The sequence below is a fragment of the Abramis brama genome (genome assembly GCF_963993115.1).
Source record: "Abramis brama genome assembly, chromosome: 19".
Classification (NCBI taxonomy): Eukaryota; Metazoa; Chordata; class Actinopteri; order Cypriniformes; family Leuciscidae; genus Abramis; species Abramis brama.
The window spans coordinates 9,750,193-9,775,948 of NC_139981.1; the positions used below are offsets into that span (position 1 = coordinate 9,750,193).

The window sequence follows — 25,756 nt, forward strand, 5'->3', positions numbered from 1 at the left end:
CTGTTAAAAAAAAAGAAAAAAAAGCGGATGTCATTAGAATGGATTTTCGACCATTTGAATGAGCTTCAGACCCTATTTTGTACCTTTTGTCGAGGTAAGTGCCAAAACTCCCATTCGAAGCAGTGGCGCTCCGCTCCCGCTGTGTGTGACGTAGCGCTCCTCAGGAAGTAGCTGTCACATCCACATTGTACGGGAATAGACACAACACGCTTAGTAAGAACAGCACCACAAACATCACGGTAAGTTCAAATGCATGGTTAGAAATAAAGAACATGAAAGAACCGTTTAATGGCCACACATCCTCCATCTGTTTTTGCGATTGTAACTACTAATCATTCTCAGTTGCGGGATGTAGCGGCTGTAGTATATTATAAATAGGCGGTGGCTGATCGATGGAAGAATTGATGGGCTGCTGGCGATGCGTTCAACCTACCATTCAATTTACTGTTGTTACTATTCACTGCTACAGCTTTTACGTAAATTACAATTAAGATTGTAGTATTCTGTAATATTTATTTATTTATTTGTTTGTTTATTAATGGGGGAGGGAACAGACGGACCAGGCAGGTTCTTGATCAGTTTATCATGACTGCACAGCACAGAAAATAAGCCAAGTGTACGCAATCACACTGCTTTCATACTTATTTTATACAATAGTTTCAATAAATTTAATTCCAAATAGTCATTAAGAGAATCTTAAGAGAATGCTATTTAAGAAATGATATAATCTATTGATATAATAATACTATTTATCTGTGAAATGTATACACCTTTATGAATAAATGTGTGTGTGTGTGTGTATAGCCTGTATAAATATATTATACATACACACACACTGTATAATTGTATAATTACAACAATTAGTTTTAATTTTTATCGTAAGATTTTATTTATTTATTAATCATCAAAGTATAGTAAATCTCCATACACATTATAATAATACCATGCACAGTCATGTTAATACATGACATTTATGTTCTTATCAGACACATTTTTACAATAAAATGTTCCAGAAAGTCTCACGCCATTGTTAAGGGATAATTAAAGGGATAGTTCACGCAAAAATGAAAATTCTCTCATCATTTACTCACCTGAATGCTGGTAACCAAAAAGTTGACGGTAGGCATTGACGTCCATAGTATGGAAAAAAATACTAGGGCAGTCAATTGCTATACCGTCAACTGTATTATTCAAAATATATTATTTTGTCTTCAACAGAAGAAACTCATACAGGTTTGGAACAACTTGAGGCAAGGCAAGTTTATTTATATAGCACATTTCATACACTATGGCAATTCAAAGTGCTTTACAGAAAGGAATTAAAATAATCACAAAATAAAAGCTAGGAAAATTAAAAGAGTTATAAAAGAAATTAAAAGAGATATACAGTTATAAAATGAATTAAAAGAGTAAAAAGATGATACATGGATAAACTTCTCATCTGGCAAAACACCGGCGGTGTATCATTTTTCACAACTCATAGGGGGAGTAAATGATGACAGAATTTATTTTTTTTGATGAACTATCCCTTTAAGCTGTTTATAAGTGAACGCTCTCGTGTCAGATGCAGTTTTTTCGTTGTCCTCCTTATATTGTTATTCTTTATATCCTCTCTGTCCCTATGTAGTGTATCTTCTGCTTTTCCTATCAATCAAACCTCATTCCCACCCCTGCTTATAGAGTGCAACAGTGCCTGCCCACTTTTTCGTTGGTTTGAGAAGTATTTTTTCTATACTAAAAAGTTTGCAATAAAGCATTATAAGCCATGAACCAACCAGCTACAATGTGAATCACAACATTACAAACTTTTATTTGAAGCAAAAAATATTTGAAAATTGGACAAAAAGACAAAGGTACAAGACTGCGTACACGGCTTTAATGAGGGAAAGAACTACAATCCCATAAAGCATTGCGAATGGCATAATCAGATTAAAAACGATGATGGAATATAAAACTATTCATTTTTGATCTTATATATATTTAGAAAGAATATATTTGAACCTTACCTGATTAACTCGAGTATGTCATTTGCGGTGCTTCGTGAGAGTGCAGCATTTGTAGTGTGATTTGTTCCCCACGACTCCCTGATTTGTGGAATTTTTTGTACAGCATCATGGGTAATGTAGTTTTTCACCAGGAATTCCACTGTTAAACTTTCTTTTCTTTTTTTTAAGTAGAAATAATGCAAACAGATGGCTTTAACAAAAGCATATACCATTGACTGACTCACAGTAGCTGTCTTTAAATGTAGTTAAGTTTTTGTTATAAATCAATCTCCCTATGGAGAAACAAATAGTTTTCACTTCCAGAACTCGACTGTTGCACTCAATTCCTATAACCTGATAGAGCACTGTCTGTCACTGATACAGATGAGAGGCTCTGTTTCATAGAGTGTTCAGAGAAGAGAAGCTCTCATTGTGTGATTTATGCATTGTTTGCATTTCTCCAATTGCTGTTTGGACTCACAATTGCTTACTGGTTTTTGTGAGCACAATGTTTTCAGCTGTGCACCTGTCCCTTCTAACTGTATAACATGTTGCGAACATCAGCATTTGCTTTCTGTGCAGAATGTGTAATACAGAAATAAGCCCACAGGGATTCAGTGCAGTTGTCGTTCATAAAGAGCATTAATCCTGTCAGTGTGCGTTTGTGTGTTGTTTGTCAGTCTGCTGAGGTTGTGCACACCTCTCCTGACTGAACTCACTCTTCTGTGTTTGGCTTTATATCGGATGCTGCCTGCGTCACATTTGAATAGGGCTGGAGAGGAACAGAGAGGCTGAATAGAGAGCCGGTCTTAAAGAGACCTGCTGCCTTAAACAGTCTTATTTGCTAAGTGTGTGAACAGTTGTGTATGAATGGATTCCATAGTAGAGAACCATAGTAGAAAAGAGTGCCGTTAAAGCCAGTGATCACCTCCGTACAAAGTCATGCATGACCTTTAGTAATCCAGTGATTAATATGTAAAGGATAATGTACCGTCAGCTAGTCATTATCACAAAATAAATTCCAATAGAGTAATCAGGACTTTTGTATCACCCTGAAGGAGCTTATTTTGCATGAATGAAGTACATTATCCTAGGTTTTACATTGTTACTTACCAAATAAATAAACTGACATAAATATTTAAGTTTAAGTTATTCAGTCTGTCGTGGCGCCCACGACGTGACGAGATTCTTGACGTGGAGGCCATGATGGCTGGAGGCTCTGGCGTGGCAGCCATGACGGCTGGAGACTCTGCGGCGTGGCGGCCATGACGGCTGGAGACTCTGGCGTGGCGGCCATGACGGCTGGAGACTCTGGCGTGGCGGCCATGACGGCTGGAGACTCTGGCGTGGCGGCCATGACGGCTGGAGACTCTGGCGTGGCGGCCATGACGGCTGGAGGCTCTGGCGTGGCGGCCATGACGGCTGGAGACTCTGGCGTGGCGGCCATGACAGCTGGAGACTCTGGCGTGGCGGCCATGACGGCTGGAGACTCTGGCGTGGCGGCCATGATGGCTGGGTCCCAGCTGTGAATCTCAATGAATCAATGAATCTCCCTCGAGGATCATAAATGGAAAAAGGAATCTTGATTTTAAAGGGTTAGTTCACCCAAAAATTCAGTCATTATTTACTCACCCTCATGTCGTTCCAAATCCGTAAGACTTTTGTTCATCTTCGGAACACAAATGAAGATATTTTTAATGAAATCTGAGAGCTTTATGTTCCTCTATTGACAGCCAACGCAACTTCCACTTTCAAGGCTCAGAAAGGTAGTAAAGACATCAGAAAAGTAATCCATGTGACTCATTTACACTGTACATTTACATTTATGCATTTGGCAGACGCTTTTATCCAAAGCGACTTACATTGCATTTCAAGGTACACATTAACATTCTTATCAGTTCTTGCTTTCCCTGGGAATCAAACCCATGACCTCGGTGGTGCAAGCAGGAAAGCATGCTCCAGTGATTTAACCAAAAAATTTTATGAAGCAACGTGAGTGCTTTGCGCAAAAAAAATGTATTTACCATTTTATTTAAAAAATATCATGAGAGCACTACGACGCATGCGTGTTGTGTTGACGTGAGAGCAGACATTGCATGCGTGTTGGAGATAAATATTTTGCAAATAAGGAGGTAAATTATTTTTTGCACAAACAAAGCAATCGTGTCGCTTCATAGAATTGGGGTTAAACCACTGGAGTCACATGGATTACTTTCATGATTGGGGCTTAGAAGTGGTAGTTAGGTTGTCAATAGAGGGACAGGAAATACTCTAATTTCATTAAAAAGATCTTCATTTGAGTTCCAAAGATGAACGAATCTTTCGGGTTTGGAACGACATGAGGGTAAGTAATTGACAGAATTTACATTTTTGGGTGAACTATCCCTTTAACTGGTCATTGAGTCTAGCATAATAAAAGGAAATGAAAGCACTGTCATGGTAGGGAGTCTGATGAGCAAGGTCCAAAACCTCACTAGAATGGTCCTCGAGGGAGCAATCATCCGGAGTAAGGAGGGGGAGGTATTTTGCTGCTAGATCCATACTAATGGTTGGTTGGTCGTTCTGTCACTGGTGTAGCAGGGACAAGGAGAGGTGAGGATATTTAACAAGCAGTCTTTTTTCAAGAACGCATAACACAAAGGTAGTCCAAACCAGCCGATGGCAATAATCCAAACAAGATAACATAAGCAACACAGGAGACTCATCAGCTTTACATTGAGGTTTAAAGACAACAACCGACAACTACAGACTGAAACACAAGGGTATAAATATACTGCGTAACAAGATAATGAGGAACAGGTGTGTGTGATGAGTAACCATAGAGACTGATAAGACCAAGGGTAACTATAGAAACAAGGTACTACAGAAATTAAACACATGAAAACCAGACACAGTTAGACAGAAGATAATAAAATAAAAGTCCTAGAATAAAAGAAGCAGGGGAATGGTGAACCTGTTCTTTTTAGTTTGCATTTTACAACACTTTTTGAATAGCTGCACCAGTGTTATTTTAGTATCATTTATATAGTATTTAATAATATTTTGAATTAGCATTTATTCAGTTGTCATTTTAATTTTAGTTTGTCAGTTTGTCTTTTTTAAATATTTTATTTAGCTTTATTTATTATTTTAGATTTAGTTTGAGTTATCAGTAATAACACTACACTGTAAATCATACACTATAAATAATAACTTTGGTCATCCTCTGTTATTAGGCCTCATTGTAAAGTATGTAAAGTGAGAAGACCGGTGGAATGGGTTCTCTGTTTTTTGATCACTCAAAAGAGTACATTTACATATTAAATATGTAAGTTTGATCATTATTTGGTGTCGGAGGGCTTTAGGACCCAGTTCTGCCTCTTTTGCTCTCCTGCAGAAGGCAGCACAGACATTAGCGCAGTTGCACTGCTCTCACACACTCACCTAGCAGCACAGATCAGTCAGCCAGACTTACACACACACACCTCACATTCTAACTCAGTTTAATGCTGGGATCATTCTGACATTTCACATGCTAGCTGGATCATCTGAGCTCAGACATCCAGCTGGACCTCCACTGGTGTCTCTCCTGTGTCCTCTCTGGGGTTCAGTCTGTGTCTCTGCTGGAGCTGAACCAAACCCTCTCAGACACTCATCGTATGGACAAAGGTTTGAGTGATGAGAGTTAGGTGGAGATAGAAAGGCAGACAGAGAGATAGGGAGACAGTGGGTTGGGGGATTGAATAGACTGCGCTGGTTGCTGAAGCAAGGAACCGTTGTCAACAGCGACGCAGGAGCAGCATGTCTCAGATGAAAAGATACCCTTACAGCAGGGTGAGTGACATACAGTGGACACTCTTTTTGTCAACACATACTGTCTGCCTCAAAAACCTACTAATTGTATTAAAGTAGAATTAGTATGTGCTGTGCAGTGATGAGCAGGTGTACAGTATATATTTGCTCTCAATGTGGACATGCAGGTGTTTTAGCATGTGTCAGACAAGAGCATGCGTGGGCTCAGTCAGTGTTCTGGAATTTGTAAGGCTCAGCTTTTAGCTAAAATGCATTTGCTTGTGTACAAAATGCTATGCAATCAATTGCAGTGTGTTTGTTTTAATGTATGAGGCAGTGTTTACTGCAGGCCATTAATGGAGCAGTGCAATTTTTGGCACATTTGCTGAGTAACACAGCAACAACATAAAAAATACTTTTTTGGCAAAAAAAAAAGAGCATTTTGTCATCATATTTAATTAGATTATTTTAACTTGATTCCAGCCCAAATCCTAATATTAAAACTGAACCAAAGCCTTTACTGTAGCTCAACTTCATTATCTCAAGCTGACATGGTTAAATGTAGTAATAACTTCCGGTCTAGATCTCCAGACATAAATCTTATGCCCTTTTCCTGTATAAAACATTAGACAGCACTATGAACATTAAACCCCAGTTTAAATGGATTGTTAGGGAATAGTAATGCATCCCCACAAAGATAGGAAAACCTGAAATCATTTACATTATGGGGAGCAGCCAGCGAACACATTAATAAACTTACCAGACATCTTAATTACAACCTAAAAATGCAAAAAGGTTTGCGTGAGGAATGGTTTAGGTTTAAGGTTAGAAGATAGAAAATCATTAGTTCAATATAAAAACAATAGAGGTCAATAAGTCCCCACCATGATAGAAAGGCAAATGTGCGTGTTTATTTATTCCTGTGAATTTATTCTCTGAAACCTTGCTGTGGATTATTAGAGGTTCTATAATACAAGAGGTTAGTTACTCAAATATAGGCCTATATTTAATATTTACACACTTTCACATTTTAATAAATACATGTGGAGAAAGAATTGATGGACAACATATAACTGATTCAGAAACAGAAAATGACACTTATCTTAAACACTTACATATGGAAAAGCTCCACTGCTTAAGCTTCATAAGGAACTTAAAATTCAAATTCTTTGGCTTTTACTTAAAGCTTTTTTTTAACAAGCTTCACAAGATCTATTCCAAAAATTACATTCCTTAACCCATAGTTTTCAACCCTTACTGACACAGTTAGTGACTTATTTCTGCTGAGTCACAAGTCAGTTTTCCGTAACTCCTGTCCTGTGCCCACAATGTATTATTCAGCTTAACCTTTCAACATTAGTCAGCAACGTCATTATATTAAATCTGTCTGTGTCATGAATGAATATGTCACCTTGCAGTGATCTGCTGCCAGTCCTTGCACAGGTCTGAGTTTTCAAGTTACGAAGAGGTCACATCTATCATTTGTGTTCTCTTTCTATTGTTACATTGTAACCTAATGTCCCCACCTCTTTAGAGTTTACAATTAGAGTCAGCAAGAATAATAAAACACTGCAAATATTGTGCCTTAGCTTGTTACCTTTATGTGTCTGGTGCTTATTTCTAGTTTCTGAAATCAAACTAATTTTGGACCCCAGCCTCTGTGTGATTAGAGGGAGTTGAAATGACTTAATAGAAGTGAAATGGAGCAGGTCTCTCAGGATCAGCTGGTGTTTGTGTGTGTGTGTGTGTGTGTGTGTGTGTGTGTGTGTGTGTGTGTGTGTGTGTGTGTGTGTGTGTGTGTGTGTGTGTGTGTGTGTGTGTGTGTGTGCACTGTGACTGCAGGTAACAGTGCTTCTGCTTCATCTGGATTCTTCTGCAGTAAAGATAAAGGCTGCGTCACAAACGTTTTTTCAGCCATGAGCTCGGGTCTGAGTGCTCCTAAATAACCACCAATTGTCCTCTCAGACATGCAATCTGGAGGGCATGAGAGACTAGTTCAGATACCTAGGAGTTTGCAAATGGACTCAACTCCCCCAGATCATCTATTCAGTTGAATCTGATTGGCTGAGCTGCCATTTTACAAATCTGATTGGCTGGAGGAGTGCCAATATACGTTCCAACAGCACTGTGACTTTACACTGTGTGTGTCACTCCACTTGTCTGTGTTTGTGCGTTCAAGAATCCAGACGGACTGTCGAGTTTTAGTGATGGTTTTTTTTTTTTGACTGCATGCTACATTGTTACACCAGTAATTCATTCGTTCATTCAAACGATTAATTAAAAAATGCTGATTCATTCTAGAACGAAACAAATAAATTGCCTTTATTAGTCATTGAATGATTAATTCAACTAATTTGTTTGTTTTTTTAAAAACACAATATCAAAAAGGATCTGCTGTGACTTCGTTTGGAACTATTTTCATTGGCACAGCAAAAACAGTCAAAGAAACTGACAGTGTTGTGTATTAAAGGTAGGGCAGACAATGTTTTACATAAACACCTTTTGTTATACTGGTTAAAACTCTCTTCACATCCTGATAGCAATCAATAATAGAATTGGTCTAAATATTAAAACATTTACATATATCTTCTATGAAAGTCTCAGGGCCAAAAATGTTTTTCCAATCATTGCATTAGGTCCAAACGCAGTGATAGGATGTCCTATCTGCCTGTCAGCCTATGTATTTCCATACCTCCGCACAGTCTGCTCTCGCATACATCACACGTCATCAGTGTGTTCTATGAGGCTGTGCAGAGTTATAGATAGACAGTCACAGAGCGCCGCAAACAAACAGCCGCATTTTACAGTTCCTCCTGAACCAAAACAACAAGCTTTCGCTGCTTTCACGCCATGTTGTCGTAATTACCGTAATTTAGAGTTGGCAACCCGTGGCTCTCTACCCAGAGCTGTTCACGCCCTCAGACTTGGAAGTATGTGTTTCTATGGCAACACTATCAATGCCGAAATTAATCTGCAGCAGTCAGGTGGTACAAGTCAGTGGTGTGGTCTTTAGCCTCCTTGTTAGAGCGTCCACCTCCTACACCGGAGACCCCGGCTCGAATCCCGCTCAAAGCGGGTTGAGTAGGCCCGGTTACACGTTGAGACATGAGGTAATTTAACGCTGTCTCTCTTGACGCTTTGCAGACTCTGCTGTGTGCGTTGCGTTCATGTGTTTTGAACGAGGCGTGGCTTTGGAGACACTCTGAAGGGAGGGTGGGATCTTATGCTTTCAAACTAAGCTATACAGCTTTACTGCTAGCCTCTCCAAAGCTGCCTACCCTACTTTTAAATGTACATTTCTGAACATGAACTTCTTGTTTATTGATCTGTTGTATAAAAGCAGTATCACACAGTTTATGTTGCTTCCTACTCTAATGACTTCTCAGAAATGTCCCAGCCATCGTTCCTAGTTTGTGACGTTAAGTAACAGAATTAGTAATGGACGCTTGGATACATCTTATCAATGGCCACCCTTTGGTATGCTTTAATATTACTTTAATATCAAACCAAGTGACAAAAATATCAAACAAAGTTATAGTTTCAAATAAAAAAAATGATGTTAGAGATGTTCTCAGAACTAATGCCCTTTTCCCTAGCCATTTTTGCACTGATTTTTAACTGGCTGGTCTCAAAGGGGATTTTTAGTGGATGTACAGTATGAAGTCAGTTCTCCTCATGTGTCCTGGCAAAGTGAACATGATCCACTAATGTTTGACAACCAGAAAGAGTCCAAATTCTTTTAAAACCTAAAAACTTCCTTTAAAAAATCCCATAGGTTTAATATATTGGATCTAATGCAATGGCATTCAGACATTTTAAGTGTGACTAAAGTGTTCAAATATACCCTAACCCTAACCTAACAGTCTACTATTACTCTACTGAGAGTTAGTTGACATGAAGTTGCAAATAAATGAGAGTTAGTTGACATGTAGCCGCAAAGTTACTTATAGTTTTCAAAGCATAATGTCTATAGGGGTCTATCAAAATAAAGTGTAGCCAAATGTATTTTAGGGGCACTGTAAGCAAGAACATCTGGTCAGTTCTGGTCATCTGGTCTACCATTTTCTTTGATTTAATCAAAATCTCTTTTTGTCATTCAAGGTTTTTTCTCTCTCTCATCTTCAGACCACCAGCAGCGGCAGCAGCAGAATGAGTTCAGATGGAGGCGGGCGGCCTGTTAAGGTGGGCTCTCTAGTTGAGGTCATCGGTAAAGGTCATCGAGGTACCGTGGCATATATTGGAAACACCCTCTTTGCCTCTGGAAAATGGGTGGGAGTCATTCTAGAGGAACCTAAAGGGAAGAATGATGGGACTGTGCAGGGCAAACGATATTTCACCTGTCAGGAGAACCATGGTATATTTGTACGCCAATCACAGGTACTCCCACACATGCTTGCTGCATATAAACACTAACGGGTGTGACGGGTGAAAACATGTACAGTAAATGTTCTTGGAAACTGCTGTGACCTCTTGCAGATTCAGTTAGTTGAAGATTTGGCTGACACAACATCTCCTGACACGCCAGAAGCTGCCACCTCCAAAATGCTGAAACGAGGTAGGAAATCAGTTTCATGCACATCTGCTTTTTTTTTTTACCATGAAATTGTAATCATCTCATTTTATCTTTTCTTCTCAGAGATAATTGAAGGTCCAAGGTCAAACAAAATGGTGAGTGAGGAAAGGGATCTAAACATATGTTCATATATTGTTTCTCATACAAACTCCAGTGGTCTTTTGAACAGGTGTTTAGTCTTGCTTAGCCAGACTTTTACAGTTTATTCTGGCCAAGAACTGCCCACTCAGACAGGAAAGGACTACCTGACCCATCTCAAAAAGCCACCAATTATAGTCTGACTTTTTAAATGCCAGGCGAGTTTAACTGAAATTGTTGATACCACAATAATAGTCTAGTCTGTCACTGGCTCTACCAAAAGGAAATCAGCAGAAATTTTCATAGTTACCTCTGATGACCTTGAAAGTTGCATATAGTGCCAACCAATCAGATTAGAGCTCACCATTTCAGGTACTGTAGCTCTTGCCATGTTTATGTGTAATATACATTAGATGGTCTGTGAATAGCCTGTGGTGTGTCATTGTCTGAGGCGGACTACTTTATGTTAAAAGCAGTACGAATGACCTGTTCTCTCCAGCAGAGGGGGATATAGTAACACTCTCTGGCCACAAACTATTGCTCATCCTGTATCTGTGTCTGTAAAAGTGAACCATGTTTCTGAGTCCCTTCTTATTTTCACGGGCCACGGCTAACATTAATTTAACAAGCATGTCTTTGCACATTGTAACTCTTCCCAGTCCCAGCCAAAAAAATACACAAACACATATATAGTCCTTCTCTTTATCTCATCTCTTGTTAAAAAGAAGTGTGCTTAATTCTACTGAATGTAGTGCATTTCAAATCTTACTATGACATACTACAACACAAGTGTAGTACTTGATTTTAATTTTAACTGTGTTATTCGATATTACATTTAAAATGAATATATTTTAAATGTAACAAACTGCAACTTAATCATTACAAATTTGTGATTACAAATATATTTAAATACATGACATACAAGTTTCAATAGAAATGACATTAAAGTAAATTTTAGTTTACCATAAATGTTTGTCACTACATTCGGCAGTACACTTTAATCATATTTCATAGATAGAATAAAATAAATACTACATTTTCATTTAATTGTGAATAATATGAAATCAAGTGTTTGGAAACATTACATTCAGTTCACACTTAAAGTCCGCGTGAACCGGAAGTTGCAAACGACTTTTCTCCAGTGTTGTGACGTATTTCCCAGTGAAAAGGAATATTGAACAGAGGGCAGGGTTTTACTCTAGCGCTCCTCCTCTCCATCTCTCGCTCATAACAGACTAACGGTTTGAGGGGAGTGGTTAAGCGTTTCCCAACCCAAGTCCTCAAACCTACGTCATCAGGGAAGGTCCTCCAATGCAAAGGGGAGGGGCATTTTCAGATTTTGATTAAAGATTACGAAGCCAAAAAATTTTTTTGTGTGGATTGACTTGCATGGATGAATTGTTCACCACAAAACGATCAATTTAGGCAAACAAAGTAAATATTCTCAATTTTGATTTCATGTGGACTTTAAGCATATTATTTATCCTTTTTTTTATTTAAATATGCTAAATACTTCTTTTTCACAAAGGGTCCTAAACCTGACCTCACTAATACAAACATGCATGAACGCAACCTGTCTATTTTTTTTTCATAGACTTTTTACAAGGTTTCTGTCTAAGATACAAAAAGATTATTGCACTGTTTGTGTGGAAATCTTGGTGTGTTTGTATGTGAGAGACATTCATGCTCATTACAAACACACTGACTGATCAAACTTTAATCTGTCACCTCTTCCTCCTCCATCTGAGTGTGCAGAGAGGAACCAAACCAAAAAAGGTGCTGCATGTTTCTCTAACCTCTGTTTCAGCAATGATAATACAGCTCTGCAGTGTGTGTGTGTGTGTGTATGTGTGATGCGTCATGCGTGTTTGTTACTACATTGTTTATACTCATTTTATGTACATTTATTCATGTGTGCAAGTGCTTTGCTAGCTGGATGGCAGTGTTATTTGGCAAATGGATGGTTTTGAATGGATTATATGAATAAGCATGCTGAGTACAATGTGTTTATGTGTGTGAGACAGACCTAGTGATCATGTCAGTGAACAAATTTAACTTGCTTTTGGTGTGTTAGTGCAGATATTCACAATTACTTTGTCGCTGAGACTGCACACTTCTTAAAAGTAATTTTAAGAATGAGTTGTGTCAGTGTGAATTTAAATAATATGCATTATTTTCTACATACTTAAAGTTTTTAATGCACACTTAATGTGAAAGCTGCACATCTACATGTACCATAAAAGACCTCTACATAAATTTAACCTCGACATACATATTTATCTTGATTCATCCTCACTTAAACACATTTCAAAACAAATATGAACAGCAGTATTTTCTATCGATATATTATCATTAAAAAATAGTCAAATATATGCAAATAAAATGCATAAAAAACATAAAGCTCACAGGAAAAGGCATATATTTACTACAATATAATCGTTTGTTCTTTCTTGTTTTTGCATGTATTCAGAAAATTATGTCAGCACAATTTGGCATGTTTCATTGCGTTATCATAAATTAAACAATTGACTCCAAGCACAACTACGCAATATGCTTACAAAATAAAAAAATAAATTAATAAAGGGTGAAGATCACCACGAAATTATGCTAAAATATATTTTTTTACTGTATTTTTTGTTTTATTTTTTACTGTCATTTTTTAAGGATTGTGTTCTTTGTAGAAGAATCATTTTGGGTTCCCCAAAGAAATTCAGCAAACAGTTCTTGAATAACCATTTTTAGTGTGAAGAACAATTTTATAATCTAAAGAACCTTTTTCCACTAAAAAGCTTATTTAAGAGTGTATGATATAAACTATGTTTGTTGAAAGACCGAGAGATTGATTCCCCCTGAGCCAAACCTTGTACGGCATCCTGGCTTGGCATTAGCTGTCTTGTCATTAGGCCACCAATGAAACATTGAACTTGAAAGCCCTGTGTGCGCATCCCTGCGTTTTCAATGTTTGAGGGTAATGGTATTTAGGAGGATATCTGGTTCAGGCTGTCAGGATTGTTTGGAGCTCTTGCTATGAGGACATTAATAGAGAAAAGGGCCTGTACTTAACTGGCTTATAACCTTCACTTCTTTAAAGGGTTAGTTCACCCAAAAATGAAAATTCTGTCAGTAATTACTCACCCTCATGTTGTTCCAACCGCGTAAGACCTTCGTTCATCTTCGGAACATAAATTAAGATATTTTTGATGAAATCTGAGAGCTGATCACTTCTCCATTGGCTGCTAGGTGACCGAAACTTGCTGGCCCAGAAAAGTTATAAAAGAGATCGTTAATATAGTCCAAGTGACTACAGTGGCTTAATCTTAAGTATATCAAGTGACGAGAATACTTTTTGTGCGCAAAAACAAACAAAAATAACGACTTTATTCCACTATTCATTTCCTTCTCTCTGGGCCTCGTAGTGTTTTTGCGCAGCGCGTCTGTGTTACACGTCATCACGCATCACACACATGACCAGCGTCGGCCAATAGTGAGCCTACGTGGTGACGTGTAACACAGACGCGCAGCGCAAAAACACTACGTGAACCAACTAGAGGCCCAGAGAGAAGGAAATGAATAGTGGAATAAAGTCGTTATTTTTGTTTGTTTGTGCGCACAAAAAGTATTTTCGTCGCTTGATATACTTAAGATTGAGCCACTGTAGTCACTTGGACTATATTAACGATCTCTTTAATAACTTTTCTGGGCCAGCAAGTTTCGGTCACCTAGCAGCCTATGGAGAAGTGATCAGCACTCAGATTTCATCAAAAATATCTTAATTTGTGTTCCGAAGATGAACGAAGGTCTTACGCGGTTGGAACAACATGAGGGTGAGTAATTACTGACAGAATTTTCATTTTTGGGTGAACTAACCCTTTAACATTAGAAAACAGTGGTAACATCAATGAATACAGCATGACTTATGTAATAGAAACAAAGCTTGTTCAATATGGGGTTTATTTGTTTATATTCGTAATTAAAGCTAAACCACGGTGTTAACCTTTAGTGATTTTCTTTACCAATTTTACAGCACCCACCAAAGTTACTTGATCTTAAGGATAGTCAGTGATAGTGAAATGGTCATCTTGGTGGAATTATAAATGACTAAAGAAACTCACAAAAGCTGTGTAAGTGTTTTGAAACCCCATCCAAAAGCAAACAATAGTGCAGGAGTTGGCATCACCAGTTTCATTATATTGTGTTAACATTATATATAAAATTATTATATCATATTATTATATCATTATATTATGATATCATTATATTACATATATATACAAGAATATCTTGAGTACGGTGAATAAACAAATTAACTACACACTGTAAGTAGACAGGTTCTGTGATGTATTCAAAATTTTGCAACAATTACTTTATTACAGGAAATCTGGAATGTTGTTAAGTGTTTTTAGTTTTAGTTAGTACTAACTTACAACTAGTAAGTATCATGTAAGTAGAGATGCAGGCCTTATATATGGCACGACAAATGAATGGAATGGGATGCAGAGAGGAAACAGTGAAAGGCCTATTATTCACTTTTGTTCATCCCCCTCTCTGTTTTCTACTACACATCACTTTTCTCTCTTGCAGAGCTGTAATGTGATACATCAATCTGTCTCCATCCTTCTCTACTCTGTTCCTTAATGGATCTGCAAATCATGCTCTAACAAACCACAGTAATGCATTTTTAAACATATAGAAACACATTTCAAATCTTTGTTTTATATTGAATTAGGGGTAACACTTTACAATAAGGTTTAATTTTTTAACAGTTAACTATATTAGTTAACATGAACTAACAATGAACAATACTTTTACAGCATTTATTAAACTTAGTAAAATGTGAACAAATAGAACTTGGGATTTTAAAAAATGTATTAGTAAATGCTGAAATTGCCATTAACTAAGAATAAAAAAAATGTAGAAGTATTTTTCAATAGTTCATGTTGCGTAAACAAAACCAACAAAGACCTCCGATGACTTTTTTCTTTTTCTGGCTAACCAAACTCAAGCCGGAAAAAAAGATGCCTTTTGTTTCTTTTTGTAGGCCAGACAAAAGCCAGAGCTCAGACTAATTCTGTTTTACACAAGACACTAATTGTGTTTGACACCAGAATCAAGCCAGAAGTGCAGAATGTAAGCCAGATTTGGCACAGACTCTGTTGCTATCTGGGTACCTCGTTAACTGTAGTTAACTGTTTGGTGGCTGGGTACCTGTAGCTAACTAATGGATACCTGTATTTAACTAATGGGAGGCTGGGTACCTGTAGTAAACTAATGGTTACCTGTAGTTTACTAATGGGTGGCTGGGTACCTGTAGTTGACTAATTGGTACCTGTAGTTAACTAATGGGTGGCTGGGTACCTGTAGTTAACTAATGGGTGGCTGGGTACCTGTAGTTAACTAATGGGTGGTTGGGTACCTGTAGTAGTTAACTAATGGCTGGTTGGGTACACGTAGTTAACTAATGGGTACCTGTAGTAGTTAACTAATGGGTGGCTGGGTACCTGTAGTTTACTAATGGGTGGCTGGGTACCTGTAGTTAACTAATTGGTACCTGTAGTTAACTAATGGGTGGCTGGGTACCTGTAGTTAACTAATGGGTGGTTGGGTACCTGTAGTAGTTAACTAATGGGTGGTTGGGTACACGTAGTTAACTAATGGGTACCTGTAGTAGTTAACTAATGGGTGGCTGGGTACCTGTAGTTTACTAATGGGTGGCTGGGTACCTGTAGTTAACTAATTGGTACCTGTAGTTAACTAATGGGTGGCTGGGTATCTGTAGTTAACTAATGGGTGGTTGGGTACCTGTAGTTAACTAATGGGTGGCTGGGTACCTGTAGTTAACTAATGGGTACCTGTAGTAGTTAACTAATGTGTGGTTGGGTACCTGTAGTTAACTAATGGGTGGCTGGGTACCTGTAGTTAACTAATTGGTACCTGTAGTTAACTAATGGGTGTATGGGTACCTGTAGTTAACTAATGGGTGTATGGGTACCTGTAGTTAACTACTGGGTGGCTAGGTACCTGTAGTTCACTAATGGGTACCTGTATTTAACTAATGGAGGCTGGGTACCTGTAGTTAACTAATAGGTGGCTCGGTACCTGTAGTAAACAAATAGAACCTTATTGTAGATTGTTTCTGAATTAGGATTAGACAGTGTTTTTGGGTGTGCATAACTGTTGAACTTGTGTAGATATATCATCAATTTAAACCATTACTTGGTAAAACAGGTAGAGTAAAACATGGTCTGCCTGCACTTATACTCAGACATGTTCCTGCCGCTACACTGGCCTGAAGAGCCCATAGAGATACTAATGGAGTGTTGCTAGGATACAGGCTAGACTCCCATCAGTCCCTTCCTTTCTCCCTCTTTCCCCTTTTGTTACAGGCTGTCTCTCTCTCTCTCTCTGTCTGTCTGGAGGGAGGGGTGTATGTGTAGTGATGTAATGTACTTGCTAAGCAGCCGTTGGCACAGCCGAGCGGCACTGAGAGCTTATGAGTGGAAAGAGCAGGAGAGCGAGAGATGGATGCAGACAGAGAGAGACGGCTACTGTTTAGCAGAACCTCAAGGACAGCATTATAATCAGTGCTTAGTGCTTAGAAAAGGGCTCGGTTCTGTTCTTGTTGGAGAAAAAGGATTAAAATTGCTGCAGTGCAAGAGAGGAGAGTCATTTCAGCTGCAGCAGAGACAACCTGCAACACCGTCGCTGTGTGTGTGTGTGTGTGTTTGTGTGTCTAGCACTTGCCAACTGCTGTATGAGTGTTTGTGGCTTTGCTGTGGGCTTGGCCTGCTCTCATCTCGATCTGCTGCTAATGTGACTCAATCCTTTTTCCTGCTCTTTTTCTGCACCTGGTGTGTGTGTGTGTGCACCTGTCTGTGTCTTTTTTCTCTTCAATCGCCAATATGATGAGACAGGCACCTACGACTCGTAAGGTACAGATTGTTTACTACCTCTGTGGCATGCAAAACTCTCAGTGGTTTATTGCCTTACTAGGGTGTTTGTGATTCTGGAGACAATTTTCCTTTTGTTTTTCTCTGATCATTGGTATGTTAGCGCAGGTTCTTATTCTCAGCATTGTATTCATTGCTAAAAAGTTCATTTTAATTCATTTGTTTGATTAGTACATTTTGTTCTCTTAATAGACAAGCATAACTAAAAAGATCTGATGATATACAATGGCCAATAAAAGTATTTAACTTGAAAATGTATGAATGTTTTTGCATTTTAAAACAAAATAACAAAACGTGTGGTATTAATTTAAATGAATAAAGTTTGGGGTCAGTGAGATGTTTTTTTTTTAAAAAGAAATTAATACTTTTTTCAAGGATGCATTGAATTGATCAAATTTGACAGTCGACATTTATAATGTTACAAATGATTTCTATTTCAAATAGATCTTTTTATTAATCAAAGAATCCTAAAAAAAGTATCAGTTTCCACAAAAATATTAAGCAGCACAACTGATAATAAAAAGAAATGTTTCTTCAGCATCAAATCAGCATATTAGAATGATTTCTGAAGGATCATGTGACACTGAGGAAGGATGCTGAAAATTCAGCTTTGCCATGAATAAATTACATTTTTAAAATATATTAAAAATAGTAAACAGGTATGTTAAATTGTAATAATACTTCATAATATTATTATTTTCACTTTGTTTTTGATCAAATAAATGCAGCCTTGGTGAGCATAAGAGACTTCTTTTAAAAACATTAAAACATCTTAATGACCACAAATATTTGTACGGTAGTGTAAACTTATGTAACTGGCATATAGATTTAGAATATTTCAATATTATGTGTATGTACAACAGGTTTGTCTGAGTTGTAACTATCAGATGATCTGTATAACAATACAAACATGTGCTGACCATCTGTGTGTGTGCATGCTTGTATGTAAACGAGTGTACTTGTTTGACCCAGTTGGTGCCAGGCACTCTGCTTTGTGGGCAGACAGACAGCTTCATAGAGTGGGTTAGTGTTTGACTCTTTATGTGCTAAAAGAGTATTTTTGATGTTAGGGATACGAGACAGACAGCAGAGCTTGTCAACATGTGATGAGATAAACGTGTGAAGGTTACTGAGGCTCACACAGACACTTGGAGTTCTTGTTTAATGCATGTGCCTTACTAATCTTTACTATATGTGTGTTTTCTCCTATTTTTTCTTTGATTCTCCTTTCTTCATCTTTCTACTAACCCGTGGTTGTTTGTCCTCTCCTCAGACCACGGCCAGAAGGCCCAAGGTGAGCTCAGTCCTGCAGGTCACATGCATAATTTGAGAGTTATTGTTAGAAGTTGAGCGTCAGTGATCTCTGCGTCTCTCTTTCAGCAAACGCGGGCTGGAGTGGGTGTGAAGGTGGGCTCTGGATCAGCGTCTGCTGGAGAGATGAGCAGCAGTGAACCCAGCACACCTGCCCAAACACCACTGGCTGCTCCAGTTATACCTTCACCTGTGGGAAAACTGCCCTCTCCTGGTGCTCCTCCCTTCCCGGGCCCCAGCAAGGTCAGATGCTTTTAGTCACACATGGTTACAGACACAAATTAACCACTGTTTTTTTTTTGTTTTTTTTTGTTTTTTTTACTAGAATTTGCCAGTGTGTTGCCAACTTGCCATGTATTCACTTTTGCATTATTTGCAATGTGAAAATGTCTGTAAAGGTTTTCAGTTGTCAAGGTCACAGATGTTGTGAAAGATGTTGTGTCACTCAAAGGCTACTGATCGGTTGTCACGCGTTGCTGCAATGAAGAGCACGACTCAGGAGAATATGACAAAAACTTTGATAGTCTTTAATCCAATAATCCAAAACAAGAATACTCAGGAGATCTAGTAACAATGTAAAACTCAGATGATGAATAATGAACAGAGAGAAATCAAGGCTTAAATACTCAGGGATGTAATCAACTGAACAGAAACAGGTGCATGAAACTAATTAACAACAAAGGAAACTAACTAAGAAACACAGGCAGGCGAATCAGGGACAGAAGGCTTTCATTTTCACTGGCCCTGTTTTGCCTGCCTGTGAGACATGTGATGTGGGAGAAACACCAAATGAGGGGAAAATAATTGTAAAACAAAATATGACATGTTAGCAAAATACTTTTATTGTGTCATTTCCAATCAAGCTGTAAATTTACATTTATAAAAAGTTGGCTATGAAATTTTCCAAATGCTATTAAACATATTTTGAGATGTGATGGAAATGAATGAATTCTCCTGTGATGTATCATGTATGTACTGTATGTACAAATCAAATATACTAGTTACTAGAGTGAAAAAAGTGTGTTGTAGGAGATTTATTTTCTAAAAGTACACAGGGCCAAAAGTGACAGTAGTTGAATAAACACCTAAATCATTTAGAAGGTTCTTAACTATTGAGCAACAAAATACAGAACATAGCATTTCTCCTCCATTCATGTAAATGTGAGAGTTCTTCTTGTTTCTCTCACAATCTCTGCACTCTGCTTGCAGGAAGAGGAGTCACTGCGTGCCCAGGTGAAGGATCTGGAGGAGAAGTTGGAGACACTGAAGATGAAGAGGATGGAGGACAAGATAAAGCTGAAGGAGCTTGAGAAGCACAAGATTCAGCTGGAGCAGCTGCAGGAGTGGAAGAGTAAGATGCAGGAACAACAAAACGAATTGCAGAAACAACTCAAAGAGGCCAAGAAGGTATCGACTATATTTTTACTACACATTAATAGTCCAGAATACTGTATATCGTGATAAGTGTCATTGTGTGGATAATGAAGCTAACTCATATTAATGTAGGAAGCTAAGGAAGCTCTTGAAGCTAAAGAGCACTACATGGAAGAGATGGCAGATACAGCAGATGCCATTGAGATGGCCACCCTGGATAAGGAAATGGCTGAAGAACGGGCCGAATCACTGCAACTGGAGGCTGACGCTCTAAAAGAGAGAGTGGATGAACTGACCATGGACTTGGAGATACTCAAACATGAGATTGAGGAAAAAGGTACAAATACATTCTCTTATGCTCACCAAGGCTGCATTTATTTGATTTAAAATACAGTAAAAACAGTTATATTGTGAAATATTATTACAAATTAAAAGAACTGTTTATCATCTTAATATATTTTAAAGTGCAATTTATTCCTTAGATCCAGAGTTGAATTTTCAGCATCATTACTCCAGTCTTCAGTGTCACATGATCCTTAAGGAATTCTTCTAATATGCTGATTTGGTGCTTTAAGAAACAATTTTGAAAACAAAATAGTGCGGTTTCATATTTTTATACATATGGTTTCATATTTGAGGTTTTTTTTCAGAATTCTTTGATGAATAGACATTTCAAAAGAACAGCATCTATTTGGAATTGAAATCTTGTAAATAATAAATGTCTGTACTGTCTGTATTGATCAATTTAATGAACCCTTGCTAAAATAAAAAAGTAAATCACCACACATATTAATCTATGAAAATTCAGGTTCGGATGGAGCAGCGTCTAGTTACCATGTAAAGCAGTTAGAGGAGCAGAATGCTCGACTGAAGGAGGCTTTGGTGAGGTGAGTCTGTGTTCAGTCCCATTGTTCAATGATGTTGTTTGATTTGATGTTGCTCTGTGAAGATTATAATATCAATTGCTCTGTGCATTAGGATGCGTGACTTGTCAGCATCAGAGAAACAAGAGTATGGAAAGCAACAGAAACAAATGGAGAAGAAAAATTTTGAGCTGGATACACTTAGATGCCAGAAAGAAAAACAACAGGAGGAAATGAAGATGGCTGAGAAAACTATTGATGAGCTCAAAGAGCAAGTGAGTTGTGCCAGTACTAAAACTATGATGTAGTGACAGCTTGGTAACACTTTACTTGAAGGGGTGTGCATAAGACTGACATGACACCTTCATAATCATGACATGGCAAATGTCATAAATATGAAGGAGGTCTTATGCATGTTTATAACAACTGTCATTAAGTGTCATTCGCTCAATTATGACATTTTTAATGCAAATATGACATTGTTTGAGATGTCTTTGTTATGACAACTTGACATAAACCAATACATCATAACCTGTCAGTGTCTTTGTCATGACAACTTGACATTACCAAGACAACATAAATATGTCATAAACAATGACATAGCAGATTAACTATCAAACTTAAGAAACCACTTAGCTTTATGGGTTAACATTTCATTAAACTGTCAGGTGGTTGGTTTTGACATTGGCTGTCATGAGGCCATTATAACTGTGTCATGAATGTTTTTCTTGACCTCAACTACAGTGGTACAAATTTAATTTGTCATTAAAATGTTATAATGGCTTCATGACAGCCAATGTCAAAACCAACCACATGACAGTATAACGTTGTGTTGTCTTAGTAAAGTCAAGTTGCCATAACAAAGACATCTCACACAATGTCATATTTGCATTAAAAATGTCATAATTGAGCGAATGACACTTAATGACATTTGTCATAAACATGCATAAAACCTCCTTCATATTCATGACATGTGTCATGTCATGATTATGACGGTGTCATGTCAGTCTTATGCACACCCCTTCAAGTAAAGTGTTACCCAGCTTTTTATATCTCTGTGTGTTCTTCAAAACTTTTATAACTTTGGACACTCAACTTTGCTATATGTATGGTACTAAATTAATATCATATTCATATACCAAGGTACCATTTCCAAAAATGCATGGCAATACCATAAGGTACTCCAAATTTAACCGTTCCTACTTGGTCCTACTCTGAGTGGGATTCGAACTGTTGTGCTAGCGCGCCTCTTGAGGCCAGGGGATTGAGGTTTACACGCACAGCTCTTACTGGCCTGTATTACACTCACTCCCCTAAACCTCACTCCCATCTGGGTCACGGCACCAAATTAAACCTAAAGTCTTATTTGACCGCCTTCGAGTGGGATTCGAACTGTGGTCTCCGGCCTGAGAGGTGGCCACGCTAACAAGGATGCTAAAGGCTGTGGTTGCAAGCATGCCTCTTGAGCCTAGGGGAGTGAGGTTTACACGCACAGCTCTTACTTCAAACACAATGGTCCAAATGTACATAATTTACATAACTATATTGTTTTGCCAAAAATCATGTCCAAAAATCAACTTTATGTACCGTGGTAGTGAATGAATATCATATTTATGTACCATGGTACCATATCCAATAAAATGTGGTAATATCATATGGTACTTCAAGCCATTTCAAAGAATACTATGGTACATGTTTTTTTCCATTGCATGTTCAAAGGAAAATAATAAAAAGTAATGTAATATATTTATATTTAATCTAAAAAATAATGTAAAGTTATTGTCAGCGTAATACCATGGTACATTTTTGGTGCTTTTCCTTATTGTGGGTATATGGTAATAGTCTCTATAATATGTATGTGCTCGTGTGTGTCAGGTGGATGCTGCTCTCGGGGCAGAGGAGATGGTGGAGATGTTGACGGAGCGTAATCTGGACCTGGAGGAGAAAGTACGGGAGCTCAAAGAAACTGTTGCAGATCTGGTGAGTCATCGAAGAGAGTGTGATGTACAGGATTTTGAGGATGGGATGTGTATGTGTATGTGGTTCAGTTGAGTATGTTGAGCAGTATTTGTGTGTATGTGCTGATGTAGGAAGCCATAAATGAGATGAATGACGAGCTGCAGGAGAACGCCAGAGAGACGGAGCTGGAGTTGAGAGAGCAGTTGGATCTGGGTGGTGCCAGCGTCAGGGAGGCGGAGAAGCGTGTGGAAGCGGCACAAGAAACAGTGGCAGACTACCAGCAGACCATCCAGAAATACAGAGAGCTCACTGCACACCTACAGGTTCTGCTGTACTTCACAACATACAAACTACACCACATTAATGCTGATTAAAATATCACATAATTTGTGTGTGTGTGGAGCAGGAGGTGAACAGGGAGCTGATGAGCCAACAGGAAGCCAACGCTGAGCAGCAGCAACAGCCTGCGGAGATCTTCGATTTCAAGATTAAATTTGCTGAAACCAAAGCCTATGCCAAGGTCAATCCAGAGAACACATAAACAGTCTTTCTAACACTGCTATTCAGAATCCAATTCACAAATGAATGAATTAGTCAAACTGATTGGTAAATCAGACTTGAACACAGAAGTCATTGGTTTGAATTATGAACTGAATTGTCAGATGATTCATTTCTTCATTGAACTGCAGATTGTGTCAAACTCAAAAATGGGCAATGCGTCTCTCATATGAAAATGTATGTCTATTTGTAATTCTAGACCATAGAAATGGAGCTGCGTAAAATGGAGGTCACTCAGGCTAACAGACAGGTGTCACTGTTGATTTCCTTCATGCCTGACTCCTTCCTGAAACACGGAGGAGACCATGACTGCATCCTGGCTCTACTGCTCATCCCACGACTCATCTGCAAGGTGAATGCTCTGAAGTGTGTGTGTTTTACATTCCAGGGAGTGTACACAGCATTTGCAAATGACTAATGTGTGTCATATCAATAGCTTTTACTATTTTCATAACATGTTATTGCATTGCTGTTGGCGATTAGTAGAGGGGAGTAAGGGGTCAGTGGTTTGGCTGGTTAGCTTAGCCCCAGCTGGTATATGTCATAACTACACCATTCTGCTGTCAAAACATGTATATAATTTTCCCTGTTTTCACGTTTGAAAACTCAAATGTTAACACCAAGGCTTAACCCAGGCCTTTTCAGATGCCATTGACTCCCAAATATGATCACCTTTGTGTGAGGAACCCCATCCTAAAATTTAAAAGACATATATATATATATATTATATATATATATATATATATATATATATATATATATATATATATATATATATATATATAGTTTCTTGCATAAAGACTCAATTTATTTCAAATCAATATTTTTTTTTTTTTTTTTTTAATCTTATTGTTTTTATTTATGTATTGTTTATTTATTTACGTATTTATAAAAAATAAATAGATTTTTTTAACTGAAAAAATATGGCTTAACTTGTTTTCAGCATGTGCACTAACCACTAAGCCACAGTTCCCATTCAAGATTCCTTTTTGCGAGTTTTGGTTGAATGTGTTTGTGTGTGTATATGTTGCAGGCAGAGCTGATCAGTAAGCAGGCTCAGGAGAAGTTTGAGTTGACTGAGACGTGCTCTCAGAGGGCCGGGATGAGAGGAGCCGTCGGAGAGCGGCTGAGCTTTGCTGCTGGACTCATCTATTCTCTCACACTGCTACAGGCAGCACTGCACAAATATGAACAGTAGGTCTACCTGAACTTGCACTTTCTGAAGCATTAACATCCTCAACACCACATGAAATGTCAATAAGTTATTTTTTATGGTGGCATTATTTCCTGTTGAAGCAGGAAGTTAGGGTAGAGCACCTCAAAAGGCTTGTTTTTTTTTTTAAATGTCTCCCTCTATCTCTCTCATGCAGTGCTCTGAGTCAGTGCAGTGTGGACGTGTACAAGCGTGTGGGTTCTCTGTACTCTGAGATGAGCGTCCATGAGCGTTCCCTGGATTTCCTCATAGACCTCTTGTACAAAGACCTGCTGGATGAAACTGTCAATGTGGAACCTCTAACCAAAGCTATTAAATACTATCAGGTATCATAGCATAATGTCATTTTTTAACACGTGAGTAACACATACACATTTATATATATATATATATATATATATATATATATATATATATATATATGTGTGTGTGTGTGTGTGTGTGTGTGTGTGTGTGTGTGTGTGTGTGTGTGTGTTTGTTTGTGTGATTATGTGTGTGTGTGTGTGTGTGTATATGTATATGTATATATATACAGTATGTTACTGACCCCAAACTGTTATGTGTTGATTCTCATTCCCAACTGAAGCGTATCATGATAGCAGCAAAGCATCTCAAATGCCACATTTACAAACCTAAACCTGAAGCCTAAACTTACCTAAGACACTACTATTGTTCGCCTGGTGTTTTTTTCAGAAAGTGCAAGTCTAATTAACTATTGACATATATTTCTTTTTATTGCAGCACCTTTACAGTATTCACCTCGCTGAACAGTCTGAGGACTGTACTGTGCAGCTAGCGGACCACATCAAAGTAAGAACATCACTTAGGCCTCGTTTACACTGTCAGTGAAATGTGACCCAATTCCGATTTTTTGCTCATATGCGATACAGATCGGATGTGCTGTAAACAGGAAAAAAACGCATGCATTCGGATATTTCGAGATCGGTATCAGGCCTCATCCATATGTGGAAATAAATCAGCTATAAATCAGATATGTGCCAATGCGACTGTCATGTAAACAGGCAGATCGGATTTTCCGAGGCATTAGGCAACGTCTCCGCAGTTTAATTACGAGAGAAACCCCGATGCGATTCTGCAAAGGGACGGATGGCCCGACGAAACTT

The 25,756-nt window shown here is 38.1% G+C and overlaps 1 protein-coding gene across 6 annotated transcripts in view; it reads left to right on the top strand.

Moving 5' to 3' along the window:
* The first annotated feature begins 200 nt into the window (after positions 1–200).
* The window catches only part of dctn1b (dynactin 1b), a 32,900-nt gene continuing 7,344 nt past the window's right edge, over positions 201–25,756 (top strand). For 3 of the 6 annotated variants that reach the window (XM_084092861.1, XM_084092862.1, XM_084092866.1), the window contains exons 1-19: positions 5,363–5,798; positions 9,882–10,133; positions 10,233–10,311; positions 10,393–10,424; positions 12,163–12,183; positions 17,319–17,336; positions 18,628–18,648; positions 18,735–18,908; positions 19,875–20,072; positions 20,172–20,376; positions 20,848–20,926; positions 21,018–21,177; positions 22,778–22,882; positions 22,993–23,184; positions 23,268–23,381; positions 23,619–23,771; positions 24,453–24,613; positions 24,790–24,958; positions 25,374–25,442. In XM_084092861.1, the coding sequence (XP_083948987.1) occupies positions 5,766–5,798; positions 9,882–10,133; positions 10,233–10,311; positions 10,393–10,424; positions 12,163–12,183; positions 17,319–17,336; positions 18,628–18,648; positions 18,735–18,908; positions 19,875–20,072; positions 20,172–20,376; positions 20,848–20,926; positions 21,018–21,177; positions 22,778–22,882; positions 22,993–23,184; positions 23,268–23,381; positions 23,619–23,771; positions 24,453–24,613; positions 24,790–24,958; positions 25,374–25,442 (2,235 nt within the window). In that variant the 5' untranslated portion in view covers positions 5,363–5,765. Of the gene's footprint in view, positions 240–5,362; positions 5,799–9,881; positions 10,134–10,232; positions 10,312–10,392; positions 10,425–12,162; positions 12,184–17,318; positions 17,337–18,627; positions 18,649–18,734; positions 18,909–19,874; positions 20,073–20,171; positions 20,377–20,847; positions 20,927–21,017; positions 21,178–22,777; positions 22,883–22,992; positions 23,185–23,267; positions 23,382–23,618; positions 23,772–24,452; positions 24,614–24,789; positions 24,959–25,373; positions 25,443–25,756 lie in introns of those variants that run through there. The other 3 variants (XM_084092865.1, XM_084092863.1, XM_084092864.1) reach the window with 3 other exon arrangements.